At 40.4% G+C, this 18,932-nt stretch overlaps 1 protein-coding gene across 4 annotated transcripts in view; it reads right to left on the bottom strand.

Moving 5' to 3' along the window:
* Positions 1 to 6,543: 6,543 nt before the first annotated feature.
* ASCC1 (activating signal cointegrator 1 complex subunit 1) overlaps positions 6,544 to 18,932 on the bottom strand; it is a 150,489-nt gene continuing 138,100 nt past the window's right edge. For 2 of the 4 annotated variants that reach the window (XM_004383250.2, XM_023737701.1), the window contains exons 10-11: positions 7,642 to 7,800; positions 6,549 to 6,858 (exon numbers count right to left, since the gene is read on the bottom strand). In XM_004383250.2, coding sequence (XP_004383307.1) covers positions 7,684 to 7,800 — 117 coding nt within the window. In that variant the 3' untranslated portion in view covers positions 6,549 to 6,858; positions 7,642 to 7,683. Of the gene's footprint in view, positions 7,129 to 7,641; positions 7,801 to 18,932 lie in introns of all 4 variants that reach the window. The other 2 variants (XR_002825138.1, XM_023737702.1) reach the window with 2 other exon arrangements.

The raw sequence follows: 18,932 nt of genomic DNA, 5'->3' as shown, positions 1-18,932 counted from the left end.
CTAAAACAGAGGCAGATGTCCTCCTCCCCAAGCAGCTGTCTAGGGGCCGTCACCCCTTTTGTTCCTTGGGCAACCCTAAAAGGCAAATGTCTGACCATTTCATCTGCCTTGAGGCTGCACATTTGGAAAAGGCACATTTGCTCATGGTTTTGGCTTCAAGTTGATTTTAATAAGCCACTGGGGAAGGGAGGGCTGTCTGGGGGTGTTTGGATTTTTGTGAAAATTGTGACCCTTGTGATTGCCTGTAGAAATGTGTTGACATGCCAGCTGGGAAGGCTGGAGGCTGGCCACGGTCCCAGGATCAGAGCAGAAGTGGGGTGAGGTTTACATTACAAATAAATTGAAGAGGAAACAGACAATCTGACAGGACAAAACATTGAACTTCTGAGACCCAAGCCCTAGACTGTGTTTTTATAAAAAGACTTCGATGCTGTGTTCTTTAAAAAAAAAAAAAAAAAAACAAAGGCAATGGAAAACATGATCTTAATCAGTAGGAAAAACACAGGTTACAAGGTTCATAGTCACCCTGAGTCTGGCCTGCCTGGGAATTTTGAACGCCTCGGTGTCTTGGGCTGGCGTCCCCTTGGGAAAATAGAAAACAATAGCTCCTTTTCCTTGTTTTCCTTTTTCCTCTCCAGCTGAATTTAGTGGAGGTGCTGCAATGAGGCCTGGCCACTGATGTCTTCATGTCACAGTGAATAAAGCAGTCTTACTGGGTTGGGAGGTGGTGCTATAGTGGAGGAGCACAGCTTTGCTGTCATGTAAACTGGTGATGGAATCCCGCTTACTAGCTGGGTTCTTGACAAGGTACCTATTTCTGTGTATAAAGTAATGGTAATGCCACCTATCTGAGCAAAATTACATACTAAGCACGGTGCCTGAGCATAGTGGGCATTTAAAATATGTTACTTCTTCTCCCCTTAGGTGAGGAAGAAAAGACTCTGGTGTCCCAGTTTTGAAGATTTACCAAAATTTGCCATCTTTTCCCTCCATGTCATTCCTAGTCTTTTAGCAAAGCTAATTATGTATCTTCAAAGCAGTGAGGAGATAGATCCAAAACTCTCCCATTTCAGTACTCTCTTATAAACTGAAGCCCCTGGGCTTCTACAGTTACCAAAGTTGCCCAATTAAGAGTTTGGAAAGGTGTTGACAAGATAGATGTCCCATCGATAAGACAAGAGCTGTTTCCAGACCTTTGAAGGTCAAAGTGTTTCCCATACTCCTGGGCAGCTCTTCTAATGGAACTGCCTTCAGTATTAGGCCTGTGCTGAAAAGCAAGTCAACAGCAGTCCAAGACTGTTAGTTAAGCTAGTAGTAAAGCTGCTAGTACAGGGAGAATCCAAATTTCCAGATGATGGGGATAACAGCTGTAGAAAATGCCCAATGCTCTTGTTTATAAAGAAGAAAAGGTTTTCCTAAACTTTGAGAGAGTTATAGTGGATCACACACAAAGGAACTGCTGGGTATATTTGTTCAATGGTATATATGTTTTATGCATTTTTTTCTGTTTGTATTTAATATTTAGCAATGCAAAACAGAGGAGAGGAGCTTTAGTTTCCTAATAAGAAACTTAAATTTAACCACATCTTTAAAACAATTAACTCCATTTCTAGATGACCTCATAAGCACGAAAAGATAAATGCATAAAGATGTTCATTCCAGAGTTGTTATAAATAGCCAAACCTGGAAACGAACTCCATGACCATTAGTAAGGAACTAACTAAATTATATATATACAATGGAATATTGGTCAGATGTTAAAAATAATGATATATCACAAATGTGACCCACTACATATTGTTGGGTAAGAAAAGCCAGTTACAGAAGATCATGATCCCAGTTGGAAGGAAGCATAGTATAGCGCAGCAGTTCTCAAACTGTCTGGTCTTGTGAGCCCTTTATGCTAACAATTTATTGAGTACCCCAAAGAACTTTGATGTGGGTTATATATATATTTACTATACTTGAATAGAAAACTAGGACGTTTAAAATATTTATTATTTTAAAATAACAAAAATGAGCCCATTACATATTAACAAAATAATATATTTCATGAAAAACAACTATATTTTCCAAAAAAACTTCAAAAAAATAGTGACAAGAGTGGTATCATTTTACGTTTTTGCAAATTTTTTAAATGTCTGGCTCAATAGAAGACAGCTGGATTCTCCTATCTGCATTACAGCAGGGAGAATCAAAAATAGTTAAGAGTACTTCCATATACTCAGAACAGCCTGAGTTAATCTCTAAAAACATTTATAACGTAAGCCTACCAACTTAAGAAATTCTAGAAAACCCAAAAATACACAACCACACTTTCCATTAACCATCAGAGTGATGATGTCATCATGTCATGTAGCTTCCAGAAAACTCCACTCTCACTCCTGAGGGAATGAGAGTGAAAAAGGCAAATAACACCTTAGTATTTTTATAAAAATAGTTTTACCTCACAGACCCCCTGAAATGTTCCCAGAGACTCTCAGGGGTCTGCAGACCACACTTTTTGAGAACTGCTGGTACATTGGTTAAGAAAAGCACTGTTACAAGATATATGACCTTGGGCAAATGTCTTAACTTTGCTAAGCATCAGTTTTATCACTTGTAAAATGAGTATAATAACACCAACCTCAGTGGGCTGTTACAAAGAGTAAATGAGTTAATACTCCAATAAACGACACATGTGAGCATTCAACTATAATAATATTTGCCATTTGTGAAAAATTACTTAATGATATATATGCATAGAGAACAGTTTCCTCTAGGTGATGAAATTTATTTTTAAAATAAACATTTAAGTATAACATACATATAAAAACTACAAAGTATAAGTTTACAGCTGTATAAAAAGTATAAACGTATGGCTTGATGATTTTTCACAAAGTGAATTTATTTTATCTTTGTTTAAATGAACATTTTCCAAAATAAAAAAGTTAAATAAATAATAATAAATAATATAATAATATAAATAATAATATAAAAATAATAAATGAATAAATAAATAATTCAAACTCACAAAAAAAGACTAGACTTGTAAAGGATTTTATTTTCTCTTGATATAGTAATCTTCTCTAACTTTCTACTATGAGTTGATACTGCTGTAATAACTAGGAAGAACTCACTTTTAAAAAAGAAATAATACAAAAAAATTTTTCTTAATTAAGTATAAATTTTAATTCACTTTGTTGATTTTCTTAGAATAAATTCCTTTTAAAAATAACTGTTAACTCCAAAGGACTAATGGATCACAGCTACCACGGCCTCCACCAGACTGAGTCCAGTACAGCTAGATGGTGCCTGGCTACCACCACTGACTGCTCTGACCCAGATCACAATAGAGGGTCCTGGACAGAGCTGGAAAAGGATGTAGAACAGAATTCTAACTCACAAAAAAAGACCAGATTTACTGGCCTGACAGACTGGAGAAACCCGGAGAGTATGGCCCCGGACACCCTTTTAGCCTGGTGGTGAAGCCCCTCCCGAAATTCACCGTTCAGCCGGGGATTGGACAGCCTTATAAAACAAAACAGGACTAATGAGGCACAGCAGTCCAGGGACAAGCACTAGAAGGCAGGGGGGACAGGAAAGCTGGTGATAGGGAACCCAAGGTTGAGAAGGGACAGTGTTGACGTCATGGTGTTGTTAACCATTGTCATAGGGCAGTATGTGTACTGTTTAATGAAAACTATTTGTTCTGCAAACCTTCATTTAAGGTAAAAAAAAAAAAGAAAAAAAAAAAGAATTATCTATGTGAGATCAAATTGACAACAGTAACTCAAAAGGTTTGATGGGAAGCCTAGGGGGCAGTGAGTTGAAGATAATGGTGATGGAATAATTTGGAAAAGGACAGTGAGAATAGCAGCACAACTGGAAGAATGTAATTCATGTCACTGAATTGTACATGTAGAAACTTTCAAAATGGTGTAACTTTGGCTATGTATATTTTCACCAAAAAAAAGGTCGAGAAGGGAGAGTGTTGACATGTCGTGGGGTTGTTAACCAATGTCATAAAACAATATGTGTACTGACTGTTTAATGAGAACTATTTATTCTGTAAACCTTCATCTAAAGTACAATAAAAAAATTTAAAAAAGAAAAAAGAACTGTTAACAAAAAAAACTGTTAGAGGCTTCTGATACATACTGTCAAAGTTCCAAAAAAATGTCTACCAATTTACACTTTCTCCAGAGTAAATATAACAGTTCTCATTTTATATTAACTTAGTTAGATCTGAGTAAGTTTTAAAGTCTTTGCTAATTTGATAGGCAAAAAAGTGTAATTTAGCAGTTGTTTGAAACTGTACTTTTAAATTACTGATAAGATTTTTTTTCATACTTTAAATCAGCCATTTGTACTTGAGAGACCATGGAGTATAGTAATTAAGAGTCAAGGTGTTTGGGTTCAAATCAGAGCTATGCCACTTATTATTTGTGTAAACTGTGCCTCAGTTACTGCACCTGTAGAATGGGGTAAAAAGCAGACATCTCATCTGTTGTTGTGAGGATTACATGAGTCAGTACACGCGGGACTTTAGAAAAGCAGCTGGCACTCAGTAAATGTCAGCAGTGTTTCTGCAGCCACGGATTTTCCTTCTCTCTACATTCTGTGTTCATGTCCTCTGCACGTTCTTCTATTAGGCTTTACATTTTAGTGCTATCAGACCTTTCTTGTTTAAATATTATAGATATCAAACCTTTTCTTAGTGTATTTGCTGCAAACATCTTTCCCATTATGTTTGTTTAAATATTAATACTTTTTACTATATAAAAGTTTTACATTTTTAGATAGTTAAGACCGTCTGTATATTCTTTTCTGGTATCTTTCATTGCTTTGGTGCTTAGGATGTCTTTGACCATCCACAGGTCAGATAAACAGTTATATATCTTCTTAAAAAAAAGAAAAAAAGACTAGACTTACTGGTCTAACAAACAGAGACCGGAGAAACCCTGAGAGTATGGCCCCTGGACACCCTTTTAACTCAGTACTGAAGTCATTCCTGAGGTTCACCCTTCAGCCAAAGATTAGACAGGCCCATAAAACAAACAATGATACACGTAGCTCAGCTATGTATACGAGACTAAACGGGTACACCAGCCCAGGGCAAGGACAAGAAGGCAGGAGGGGACAGGAAAGCTGGACAAATGGAAATGGGGAGCCCAAGGTCGAGAAGGGGACAGTGTTGACATGTCACAGGGTTGGCAACCAATGTCACAAAACAATATGTATACTAATTGTTTAATGAGAAGCTAATTTGCTCTGTAAACCTTCATCTAAAGCACAATTAAAAAAAAAAAGTTATTAAAAAACAACCACAACAGCGGCCACTTTACTCACTTACAGTAGCCTTGGGCTTTCATATCTGTGCTCCCTCTTGGTATTAAGATGGAATCTGAAAGGTGTTCCATTGACCCAACTCAATACATCTCTGGTACCGTCAGGTCCCCTTTAGCTCCAGGAAAAATTGCACAGCGCAAAAGCAAACCTGAACTAAGCTTTATGTCATTGTGACACTGAATTCTAGACAATGTCTAGTTTGGTGAACTCTGGAGCTCACTTAAAAATTAGTCATTAAAAGCAACATTGATAATGTCTCTACCATGGATATGGAGTTCATTTGGGGGTAACTCATTGTGCCCGCCTCCCAAAAATCAAAATTACGTTCCATAACAAAGTTTCTTGTACAACAACACAGATCTTGTGTAAGTTCAATAGTGGTGGGAGATTGTTCCCTCCCTCTCTTAGAGGAATTGAGGTCAGTGCCTCAAAAGCTGGCTAGAGCTATGTTAGGGACAGTTTAACTCTGTCTTAATGTAGAATGAATTGCAAAGTGTTAACATTCAAGGATTCTATTATAAATACAGTAGCAAATCCTCTAACATTTATCCCATTATAATTTGATGAGAGGAGACCTTGGAACTTGAAAAATTCTTTTAGCTCCATCAAAAATTATCTGCTCTAAGAAACCCCAAGAGTATGGCCCCTGAACTCTTTTAGCTCAGTACTGAAGTCACTCCCGAGGTTCACCCTTCAGCCAAAGATTAGACAGGCCCATAAAACAAAACAAGACTAAATGTGCACAACAGCTCAGGGGCAAGGACGAGAAAGTAGGAGGAGACAGGAAAGCTGGTAATAGGGAACTGAACGTTGAGAAGGGAGAGTATTGACATGTCGTGGGGTTGGTAACCCATGGTCCAAAACAATACGTGTACTGTTTAATGAGACGCTGGCTTGTTCTGTAAACCTTCATCTAAAGTACAATACTAAAAATTTTATAAACCCGAAAGAAAAAAAAATGGTGAAAACATCTCTTGTCTAATTTCCCAATGCCAGATCATTAACTATATTTAATGTCAATCACTTTTTACAGTTGACCAATTCCTCAGTTGCCTTTGGGAAGAACTAATCTTGCCAGCACCAATGTGTAAATCCTGGATGAACTGGCCATAGCTAAACTTGTGAATAAGTGATGGCAACACTGTACCCCAACAGGCAATGACAAAGGGGGTCAAATTAGAACCATGTGATAATACTATAAGAAAAACACAGTTACTGTGGAAATTCATTTATTCACAAAGGATCTGTGTAGCCACACTGATAAACAAATCCGAGTGTTATACACAGCCCACACGATGGAGCGACCTTGACACAGTGGGTTTGAATCCGATTTATCTAACAGAAAGTAAGAATCAGGAATGACGGAAAGAGAAAGAGAGGACATGGAGGGGCAAAGCTGGAGCTGGGAGCACTCCCTCTCTCCTCTGGTCTGCCGCAGGGAAGGCAAGGCGTGCCTCTGTGGCTGACGATCTTCCAGACAACGTTGCAAAGTTCTGCTGATATCATGGCTGTTCTATTGCTGCTGCCCTGAGAAGCAAACAGAAAAGAGCTACAATGTGCAACTCCATCAGGGGCATAGGAAGATGAGGGTGGAGTAGGGTGAAGGAACAGAGATCCAACAAATAAGAAGTATCAACTTTAGAAGAAAAAGGTCAGATCAAGCAAGTAAAAGGTAAAAGCTTTAACAGTTGTTTTGCTAAAGATAAAATTCTTACCCACTATCTGGGTAGAGGTGAAAAGTAAGGGTGTAAAGGGAAGCAAAAAATGCAAACCTTCTAGAAATTGTAGATAGTCCATCTAGGTTGAAAGATTAAGAGAGATTAATAAAACCGTGCCTTTAATTCTCTTTTAAAGTATTAATACAAAATAGTTTAATGGCTGGGGCAAAATCAGTAGGTACATAAGAAATCATGTTAATCTGACCCTCAGTGGGCTTCAGAAGCAAACTTCCAGAGAATAGCTTCAGAAAGAAAGGTTGTTGTTGTTATTGTGTGCCATCAAGTTGATTCCAACTCATAGCCACCCTATAGGATAGAGTAGAACTGCCCCCATAGGGTTTCCTAGGCTGAAATCTTTATGGGAGCAGATCACCAGGTCTTTTCTCCCAAGAAAGAAAGGTAGACCCTGTTAAGATGAACAAGAGTCACGGGTACAAATTCTCCTTGTGCCCACAACCATCTTGACTGACAGTTTGATGATTGTGGACAACCATCAGAGACCATGAGTGAGTCTATGGGGAAACCACCCAGAAAAGCCACCATCCAAATTTCCACACCCCTCTTTGGCAATTAAAGACATTTTCCTCAGCACCTCATGAGGATATTCAATTTCTTGTGCTTTCCAAGATCCATGTCAAGAGAAGTCAATCTGTCCACAGGAGGCGTAGTTTCCAAAGCTGTCTACTGTGAACCTCTGAGAGATGTGAATTGAGTTGAGCTTTAGGGCACCAAAGTAGAAGTTCTCAAATAGCTAAAAAGGAAAAGTAAAAACCATAATGAATATCTAAAGAAAATTATGTTTGAAATATTAATCATCAGATTCTCTAACAGAAACAGCAAACCACAACAATCCCCACAAACCTCTTGTGCTTGTTCTGAATAAGGATCCTAGAGAGTAGGGTTAGGCGTGGGGAAAGAACAGCCAGCTTTTCCTCTGATTAATTTTAAAGTCGTCCCTAACAAAATACACTAGAGAAAGAGGTCTGGAAAGTCAATTTTAAAATGTATCTACTGAATACATATGACCAAGAACTTGTAACAAACATCCTGGAGCTACACCCCAGCTCACAGGGCCTGGCAAAGCTGCTTCTATGACTTTTAGTTACTGACCATGAATACCCCCCTCAGGATCCTAGCTTTATCACAGTCAGGATAAAAGTCAGGTATAACACATAGCTCTACCTAGTCAACAATGTTTATTAGGAGCACTGACCAGAGATACAAGTAAAGAGAAGATAAGGCTGCTGACCCACAAATGATTCTAACAACCCAGTGAGGGATACAGAACACTTACACACAAAAAACAACCAGAGGAACACTTCTGCTGGGCAATATAACAAATGCAAATGATAATGTTTATCAAAAACCTTTAATTAGACTTGGAGTCAAGCCAGTGTCCTGAAGTAAGTGCTCTTTACTGCAATCCTTCACTTCATAAAAGCTTTCAAGTTGTCAGGGGAGGGATGAGCCATACTCCAGGAGGGACCTGCCCTCGTGATCAGCACATTTATAATGCAGAACCCAAAATGACATCAGAATTGATCCCAGGAGAATTCAGCCACATTGCTAGGATAAGGAGTGTTAAAGAGAACAGGGCTTACCTTCTTCTGTTAGGAAACAAGAGTTGCTCTTTCTTAAAATGTCACTGAGATCCCAAGACAGTCTTCCAATACATGTACCCAGCAATGCTTGAGCAGAACCTCAGGGTGGGATCTTTCTACACCAGTATGTGACTGTCTCTTCATTTATTTTTATACAGCCTCCACAGACACAGACTTTGGCCACTGTCGCCTTTCCTCTTCCTGCAATTAATGGCCTAGCAAAACGCCTGGGGTTCATTAAAGGCTAACTTTATAAAGCCCAGTAAATATTGATTCTTCAACATGACATCAACTTGACCCCAAAGATCTATTTAGAGGCTGTGTGCCACATTGTCTCGTCTTTCAGAAAGGTGATCAGCTCTTGCCTGTGCTGCTTTACACAATTAATGTCTCTTGCTGGCTGTGGCAGCCTGTTCAGACCATATCTACCCCTTTGTGTAAAGAAATTCAGCCTGAAACGGTTATCTGCTAATCCCTTTGCTGAACATTAATTTGAAGTGAAAGCCACATCAATGAGACTGACAGATTCATAGCTTTGCAAACTGAAACCTCCTGGGCACAAAAAGGGCATAACCAAAGGGGCAATAAAAGAAGAGACAAAACAAAACTAAAAGGGAACTCATAATGCTTTCAACAAGTTACTTAGGAAGGACTGGCAGCCTATGAGTCCTCCACCACCTCATGTAATGGAGATGCCACAGTTACAAGCAGGAAATGACCTACATGTGACTTACCTCTGCTTTGTGGATAACCTTCAGATGGCATGATTTGCCAGGGAGATTCGCTTGCTTTAGGTTTAAAGTAAATGTGGCAATGATGGAGTCAGCTGGGATGTGATTGAAATGCAGTGATTACAGAAAGTAAGAGAGAAGACTGAACATAAATTCTCATGCCCCACCAAGGCTGTGGAAAGAATACTGAAGTCAGAATCTAAACTTACACCCAGAACATGGGAGCTGACTTTGAATAGATGATACCACCCACTACTGTCGCTGTTAGGTGCCATGGAGTCAATTTTAGACTCACAGTGACCCCATGTGACAGAGTAGAACTGCTCCATAGGGTTTCCTAGGCTGTAATCGTTATGGGAGCAGATCGCTAGGTCTGTCTCCTGCGGAGCCACTGGGTGGGTTCAAACTGCCAACCTTTTGGTTAGCAGCTGAGTGCTTAACCGTTGCACTTACCACCCATATGCCTATTTCATAAGGAATCATGGGCAAAGATCAAATATGCTAAACAAGTGAAAGTAATACTGAAACATTAGGTATTTCCTATCATTGTGTGCGTGGTTTTTTTTTTGGTCTCTCTGTTCTCCTTAGGGAAACCCTGATGGCGTAATGGTTAAGAGCTATGTCTGCTAACCAAAACGTCAGCAGTTCAAATCCACCAGGCGCTCCTTGGAAACCCTATGGGGCAGTTCTTCTCTGTCCTACAGAGTCACTATGAGTCGGAATTGACTTGATGGCAATGAGTTTGGTGTTTTTTTTTTTTGTTCTCCTTAGGAGCGCTGGTGGCACAGTGGTTAAGAGCTCAGCTGCTAACCAAAAGGTCAGCAGTTTGAATCCACCAGGTGCTCCTTGGAAACCCTATGGGGCAGTTCTACTCTGTCCTATAGGGTCACTACGAGTCAGAATCAACTCGACAGCAATGGGTTTGGTTTGGTTTGGGTTCTCCTTAACGTTGTATTTATTTTACCTACATAGGTTGCCATCTTCTCTCGTACTTTTGATAATATCATGATCAAATGGATTTCTTGTCCACAAGTCCCTAGTGCAGAGCCAATCTTCATTTTAGCCTTTTCCCGTCTCCAATTCTTGTTGTCCCTGTGCGTTTATACTACAGATGATTTAGAAATAATTTTTCAGTTATCTTATTATTTAGTAGTATTATAGCTTAAGTCTTCAGCCTTTCTTTTAGTTCTGTCAATTACTTCTAGTGACTCATTGGACTATAAGCTACATAGAGGGAGGAGCCTTCATATTATTCACAATGGAAAACCCAGCACTTGTAACAGTATCTAGTAGATTGGATATGAGCAATATTTGCTGGATGTGACAACTGAAACTAATGTTGTAGATGTCTGTGTACCTTATGTCTGAAAAGATAAAATTATGTTATGTACTTGTTGAGACTGGATTTAAAGGTTTAATTTATAGGTCATCATCTAGGAATCCCTGAATAAGACTTACCACTATTAGATTACCTCTATTCAAGAGAAAGGGGGGTATATCTCCTGTATACCTAGTTCTCAAGAAAAAATCTGTAGTTAGTAATGGAAATTTCATGTACTGATTCAAATTTCTATGTGTTTCTTATTTGCCAAAGCCTAGATCCCAGTCTTAGCTCTAGTTCCTGATCTGGAATATTGCTGAGCACTTGATGTTATGCATTTGCTGTGCAAAGAGGCATATGACAAGGTTCCTGACTCCCACGTGCTTACCACCTAGTTAGGTGGTAACTATCCATGCATATCAGAAGAGAGGATTGCTGATGGCATGGGTGTGTTCACACTGTGAAGTCATGGAGTGGTATACTCTGTGATCTGTGCACTTTCCTGGATGCACGATCTACTTCAACTAAGAGTTTACCTACAACAATGAGGGTAGCAAAGGTCAAGTGTGAGGTGAGAGGTGCAGGCACTAAGTGCAGCTGGAGGTAAGGAAACAATGGACACTGGGGTACCTAGGAAAGCCATGGGAGGAGGCAGGAACTGAGCCAGGCCTGGTGCCAAGTACAGGACTCAGGGAAGAGAAGAAGAAGAGGGTGGGGAGCATGGAGGAGAAAGGGACATGGTGGGCAGTGGCCAAGTGGACCAGCTTAGATGTATGGAAGCAGTGAGAAAGGCTAAGGCTAGAGACGTACAGAGAGTGAATCAGGTTAAGGGGGGCCCCTGAGGGGCTGATTCTGAAGTTAGACTTCATCCTAGACAGAGAGAAACCATTGAAGGTTTTTGGGTAGGTTGATGGCCTGATAAAAACAACGTTTAAGGGAGATTAATCTGGGTGTGGCATATTGTGCTGATTAGAAAAGGGACAAGAGAAAGGAAGGACAGGAGATCACCACAGCAGTGCAGTTATGAGGGAGATATTGGGTGTCTCCAGAATAAAACAGTAGCAGTGGGCCTGCGAAGACTGGGGCAGATGGGAGATACTATAAATGAAGCCCACACAGGACTCGGTGACTTTTCTGGATGAGGGGAAGGGAACAGGAAAAGCAGATGAGAAAAATCATGGAAGACAGGGTAAATGAGGGTATATGAGGGTACCACTGATAATAAAAGAACATTTCTGAGGGAGTTATTTTACAGGGAAAAACAAAAGAATTCAGGTCTATTTATACACACTCATGGCTATATCCTCAGCTGTATGTGTCCCGAGCACTTCTTTAATCTAGGGTTTTCCTGGAAGGTTCTGAAGGTATGTATTAAAGACAAGAAATCTATAGCACAGCTAGGTGGAAGTATGTCACAATAAAGGCTTTACGACTGTCCATTTTTCTACTGCACTGTAATTCTTTATTAGGGAAATGAGCTCTTTGTGTTAAGAATTGCAAATATACTTTTCTCCTAGTTTACCATTTGTCTTTTGACTTTGCTTATGGTGGTTTGTACCATGTGTCATGGATTGAATTGTGTCCCCCCAAAATATCTGTCAACTTGGTTGGCCATGATTCCCAGTATTGTGTGAATTTTGTCATCTGATGTGATTTTCCTGTGTGTTGTAAATCCTATCTCTAATATGATGTTGATGAGATAGGATTAGTGGTAGCTATGTTAATGAGGCAGGACTCAATCTACAAGACTGGATTGTGTCTTGAGCCAATCTCTTTTAAGATATAAAAGAGAGAGGCAAGCAGAGTGACATGGGGACCTCATACCACCGAGAAACAAGAGCCAGGAGAATAGTGCATCCTTTGCACCCGGGGTCCCTGTGCTAAGAAGCTCCTCGACTGGGGAAGACTGATGACAAGGACCTTCCCTTGGAGCCAATACAGACAGAAAGCCTTCCCCTGGAGCTGGCACCCTGAATTCGGACTTCTAGCCTCCTAGACTGTGAGAAAATAAACTTCTGTTTGTTAAAGCCATCCACTTGTGGTATTTCTGTTGTAGCAGCACTAGATAACAAAGACACCATGTATATTTAAATTTTAATTATAAATTCGAATCTATCAAACCATAAGATTTTTTAAAACAAAGTTTACCCAATGCCAATATTGTTATATATTAAAAGACCAAGGTGAACAATAAATATAGAAGCACTGACACCACTAGTAAAGCTAGTAACAGCCAAGCTTATTGAGCAAGCTAATGTGCCAAGCACTATGATGTGGGCTCTATGTGATTATCTGATTGCATCCTCACAACCCCGAGAAGCAGATACTATTATTAATACCCATTTTAGAGTTGAGGAACCTGAGGTTTTAGCACGCTTACATAAGTTGCCAAAGGATACCAGCAAGTTAAGGGTGGGAAACTAAGGTTCAAAGCCAGGCAGTCTAACCCTCCAGTCTGAGCTCTTTAGCCCCTACCCTCTATTGCCCCTTACTGTCGGTGGTACCCCTTAAAACTGTGCCCTATTTAAGCCACAGTAAGGAACCTTGATGCAGACAACTCCCAAAGACTCAAATGAACATATTCTTTAGCTTGTTATTTCTGCTTCCACTGCCACATCTTATCCTGGACACGGTTTAAGCATCGGATGGCTCTAGCTCAGCTGGAAGAATTTTAATTGAATTCCGGATGAAAATAAGCACAAATCAACTAAAGCACTCCATTTAATTAGGTACCTGAATGGGAAAAGAGGGAAAAGCTTAAACTACAAGTTTAAAAAAAGAAACTTGGTTGTTCTTTCCAGCCTAAAGTGGCTCATGAAGAACAAAGTGGTCTATTGTTTAGAAAATAATAGACTTAACAGGAAAATTTTTAAATTAAAAAAGAATCATGTCAAGGTATTTAAATCGTGTTGAGTTTTTCTCCTCACTATTGTTTTATAACAATTCCCTTGGGGGTTTTGAAACCTAAACCATTCTCTTTCTGAAAACATTTTTCTTTGACACACACACAAACACACAGAGCCCTGTTGTTATGGAACCAGTATTTTTTAAAACCTGCTGTAAAGGAACATAACAGTAAGCGGTTACACAAAACTTTACAAATATTTGATAAGGAAACAAAAACAGAATTTAAGACTGCCAATATCTGTGTTATCACTAGTAAATCAAAAGTACTGACTTGGGTGATCTAAGAAGAAATTTTAAAACCTAAGTATGACATTTGAAAACTTATGCACACAGTTGCTCTCTTTTACTGAGTGCTTCCTGATGCGTTTAGAGAACTAAACAAGCTTTTCCTCTCACCAAGTAACAAGAGAAATGTGGACCATCAGGATGGAAGATGTTTGGTCAAAGCCCAGGCTTCCCTGGCAGAGGATCCCCAGATAAAATCCAACCATCCTGCTTGCATGGCTCATGAAGCCTACCTACCTTTTCAGTTTGTACATGTTTGTTTCCTAGGGAGAACACAGAGGAAATTATTGATTTCTGGTAACTTAGTGGTATACACCAAAAGAAAACAAATAGCAAGATTTAAGGGCTAACTGTGGTCATTTTTCCTTGCCTTCATTTCAGACCTTTACTCCTTCCTCCCAAGCCCTGTGGCACAACCATCAAAGACCAGAAATAACTCCAAATGTGACTAGGCTGCAAAGATGAAGCTGAAAATCTCAGACAGAGGAGGGCAGGAGGGTGGAGAGAAACCTTCCCCTATCTGTGACCTCAAGCCATAAAACTGAATGAAGAGCCAACAACACAATGGCAAGTGTGTGGGGATCCCTGCCCATCTGCTCCCCAAATGAGGCTCATTCTTTCTTCAATCTTGAGCAAAGTAGAGGTCACTCTCTTCAAAGATTCCTCTTTTAAGGGAATCCATTACTTGTGCTGGGTAGCCTCAGTGAACTATTTGCTGTCCAATATGACTTCAGTAAGAGGAAACTGAGTTTTGAAGTCCAAGATGTAGATTCAAAATATGTAAGCACTACGCAATTTATAGTCATTCTTGGTATGTATGAGTTAAACTAATCCTTGTTGTTGTTGTGTGCCATTGAGTCAGTTCCAACTCATAGCAACCCTACAGGACAGAGTAGAACTGCCCCATAGGGATTCCTAGGCTGTAATCTTTTCAGGAGCAGATCACCAGGTCTTTTCTCCTGTGGAGCTGCTGGTGGGTTTGAACTGCCGACCCTTTGGTTAGCAGCCACACACTTAACCACTGTGCCATCAGGGCTCCCTAACTAATCCTTAGAACATAAAACTCAAAACCAAACCAGTTGCCATCGAGTCGATGCCAACTCACAGCAACCCCACGTGTTGCAGAGTAGAACTACACTCCATAGGGTTTTCAAGGCTGCTATCTTTCAGAAGCAGATTGCCAGGCCTTTCTTCTGAGGTGCCTATGGGTGAGTTCGAACTGCCAACCTTTCAGTTAGTAGTTGACTGCTTAACTGTTTACGCCACCCAGGGACTCCTCCTTAGAACATAATCTTGCGCAAATGAAAATAAGTACTAGTTGTTGATTAATGCAAGCATTTAAAAGGATGTTCTGGGTCCCATTTATCCCAAAGAAAGGATGCTTTCTATTGTCTTCATGGATGCAACAGGGCTTCTTTTTTATGAAACTCAAAGTAAACAGGCACAGCACACGAATGCTACTCTGATGTTTTCCCAGTGCTTTTCTTCCACAATCTGTTTCTCCAAATTCCATGTCTCACAATTATCCCCATTTACAGATAAAAGTAACAGTAATAACACCATTTTGTACTTAATAATGCTTAACTACCTACCTCCCTACCAGGGACGGTATGAGATGAATGGAAGACAGTCTGACAAGTACTTTGAGCTCTTTGGGAAGGCACTCTCAGTATGAAACTGCGCTGTGGTTAAATAACACCTTTCATCTAAGGATCTAAGTGTTTCAAAAAGCTGAGCTCATTAACCCTTCAAAAAATGGCTGTGATGTCAACAAGAGCTGAGCATTATTATCCCCATTTAAAAAATAAGAAACAGAGATAGGCTAGGCCCACTCACACTGTGATGTAAATTTACGAGTTCCTGGGACTAGGCCCAGAATACAGGCCAGTAGTATACCCTGATTTCTTGACCGCTGCTTCCATGGGCATTGATTGTGGATCCAAGAAAAATGAAATTCTTGACAACTTCAAATGTTTTGTATTGGGCAAATCTGCTGAAAAAGACCTCTTTAAAGTGTTTAAAAAAAAACAGAGATGTCACTTTGAGGACTAAGATGCACCTGACCCAAGCCATGGTATTTTCAGTTGTCTCATACGCATATGAAAGCTGGAAAATGAATAAGGAAGACTGAAGAAGAATTAATGCCTTGAGAATTATGGTGTTGGCAAAGAATACTGAATGTACCACGGACTGCCAGAAGAACAAACAAATCTGTCTTGGAAGAAATACAGCCAGAATACTCCTTAGAAGTGAGGATGGCAACATTTCATCTCACATACTCTGGACATGTTATCAGGAGGAATCTGTCCCTGGAGAAGGACATCATGCTGGGTAAAGCAGAGGGCTAGTGAAAGAGAGGAAGACCCTTAACGAGATGGATTGACACAGTGGCTGCAATGATGCGCTCAAGCACAGCAACGATTGTGAGGATGGCGCAGGACTGGGCAGCGTTTCGTTACGTTGTACATAGGGTCGCTATGAGTTGGAACTAACTCGACGGCACCTAACAACTACAACAGTACACCCTGAGAGGGCCCTGGTGGGTCAGTGGCACAATTCTCGCCTTCTATGCTGGTGATTCCCGGCCAATGCTCGTTATGCGGAGCCAACATTCATTTGTCAGTGGAGGCTTCTGTGTTGCTATGATGCTAAACAATTTTCAGTGGTGCTTCCAGACAAAGATGGACTAGGAAGAAAGGTCTGGTGATCTCCTTCTGAAAATCAGCCAGTGAAAACCCTATGGACCACAATGGTCTGGTCTGTAACCACTCATGGTGATGGCGCAAGACTGGGCAGCATTTTGTTCTGTTGTGCATGGGGTCACCATGAGTTGGTAGCCGACTCACGGAAGCTAACAACAACAGTATACCCTGTCTACAGGGCAGTGTGTAGTGCCTCTCAATTCAAATAACAAATCCATACCAAATAATGTCTAGTGGGGAAGACTCCATATGCAATCCGATAGTGAAGAATGTGTGTTCGCTTGGTTTTGCAGCCAAGAATGAGAAACAAATGATGTGAAAAGCTATAATCACAGCCCTTGGAAGATCCTAAGTGAAAAACGACAAAACAAATAATAGTGCATATCAGAGGCATTTTTCATGAAAGAGGCCTTTAAGTACCGGACCAATAAGACTTTAGGCAGTAGACAGAAAGGCATGGACACCAAACTAGAAATAGAACAGATTTTGAAAAACATCAAGGGTCTTTGTCATGTTGCTAATCTGACTTAGAATTAGGATCTCAAATAAACTTTGTTTCAAAGTTTTGCTTGTTAAAATTCCCTAAATCTAAAAAATGATTCTGAGCTTCTACCAAGGTATCTTGTAATTCAAATTCTCAAGCTTTCCTGGGGCTTACGTCTTTCTTCTGGCCACATCAGTGATTACTTCTGCAGCGAGCGAATGTGAGAGGTATGATGAGGCAAGGAGGAAAATGAAGATCCAACACATCTAATGGTCAAAAACACCTCCTGTCAGTTTTTAAAATACTCATATAGACTAGACCCATATGGAGTCTTCCTAAATATCACTACAAAAGAGCATAATTGAGCCTGTTCACCCTAAAGTAAGCCATGTTCCTACATGAACACACACACACACACACACACACACACACACACAAATACACACAACTTTACCTGGAAACCAAAGATAGAAATTTCTTTTCTACAGAGGAGAGGAGACAAGAGGCTGTTAGTGTAAACTAGACCTTAATGCTGTCCCATCAATGACTATGGTACGCAGCCACTCCTTCTTCAATTTCTCCATCTTTAAATTTACGGGGATGTTCTGCACTTTCAGTGTGATAAATTATAATTTGAAATTCTGAGCTCTGATTATCATCACTCACTGACTATAACCGTCAGTGCCTCAGTCTAGGAACCACAAAGCAGAGTCTCCTTCAAAGAAAAAAAGGAGATTTATTAGGGAACTCTGACAGTTTACAGTCTTTGCAGTCACTATCTGGTCTCACAGGGCTGTAATATTTTTAAAAACTGGAATAGGAACATCTACTTCAGAATAAAAGAAAATATGGTCAGCAAAAGCTTCTATCCTGGAATCATCTCCAAATACAGCCCTAAGTGTCGAAGATGCCACTTCTGATTTGAAACCTCAAACTGCAGTGATGAGTGGTGTGACAGTCAATAATAGTGTATAATAGCCAATAAAACAGGGCAGAGTACACCCAGGAGGCCGGGGCACCTCAGATCTGAGGGGCAAAGTCAAGGCCACTTTGTGGGAGGAGTAGTTCTTATCTTTGCCTCACAATGACTGTAAACCAGTGGAACAGCTGTGATTTTCAGCCTATCAGCATGTCACTCCTGCTTGGAGCCTCTGCACTAAAAAAGAACCAAAGATCCTTTGTCTAGCTAGAGCAAGCCCTCATCTCCACCAGGTGAAATGGCGTATGACGCGACAGAGTTCCTTTCACAGAACGGGAGCAGGAACTTCCCTGACTCATTCTGCTCCCCTAAACACCTGTGCTGCTTGCAGTAAAAAATGAGGAATGCTAAGGGCCTGACCTAAGGAGGCGCCAGGCAGAGTCAGACAAACAGAGCCAGGGAATGAAGGCTCCAAAACTTTCTTCAAATAACCGCTCAGGATTGCACTTTCTGATGTCTGTGAGGATTATCAAGTTTAAGACACTGCTGGTAAAGCCAAATGACCTATTAGAGAGTAAATTAAAACCACTAGATACAAACAGGATGCCAGGCAGTTCCGCTGAGCACCTCAATACTCAAAGTGCCAAGGGACCTCCTCTCCCTGCCGAGCCTTTCAATTTTAAAAGATAACAAGGAAAAATACAGGGTGGGGGTAGGAGGAGGGACGAGGGAAGAGGCTGTGCTGACAGGGCTGAAGAACCTATACCCAGTCTTGGCACACACCAGCACCCTCCGCCCTTTTCACAGCAGCACATAGAATTAGCATCAGAGATGGGCCTCTGGGAGTTTGGTTTGCTGCAAAATTCCTTCCAGAGAAAGCCTTGCCTGGGACATGGCTATTTCTGCTTTTCCAGGACAAAACTGCCCTGGTGG

Source organism: Trichechus manatus, unplaced genomic scaffold (assembly GCF_000243295.1).
Source record: "Trichechus manatus latirostris isolate Lorelei unplaced genomic scaffold, TriManLat1.0 scaffold00106, whole genome shotgun sequence".
Lineage (NCBI taxonomy): Eukaryota > Metazoa > Chordata > Mammalia > Sirenia > Trichechidae > Trichechus > Trichechus manatus.
The sequence above is the reverse complement of the archived record's forward strand: the minus strand, read 5'-3'. Positions and strand labels throughout refer to the sequence as shown.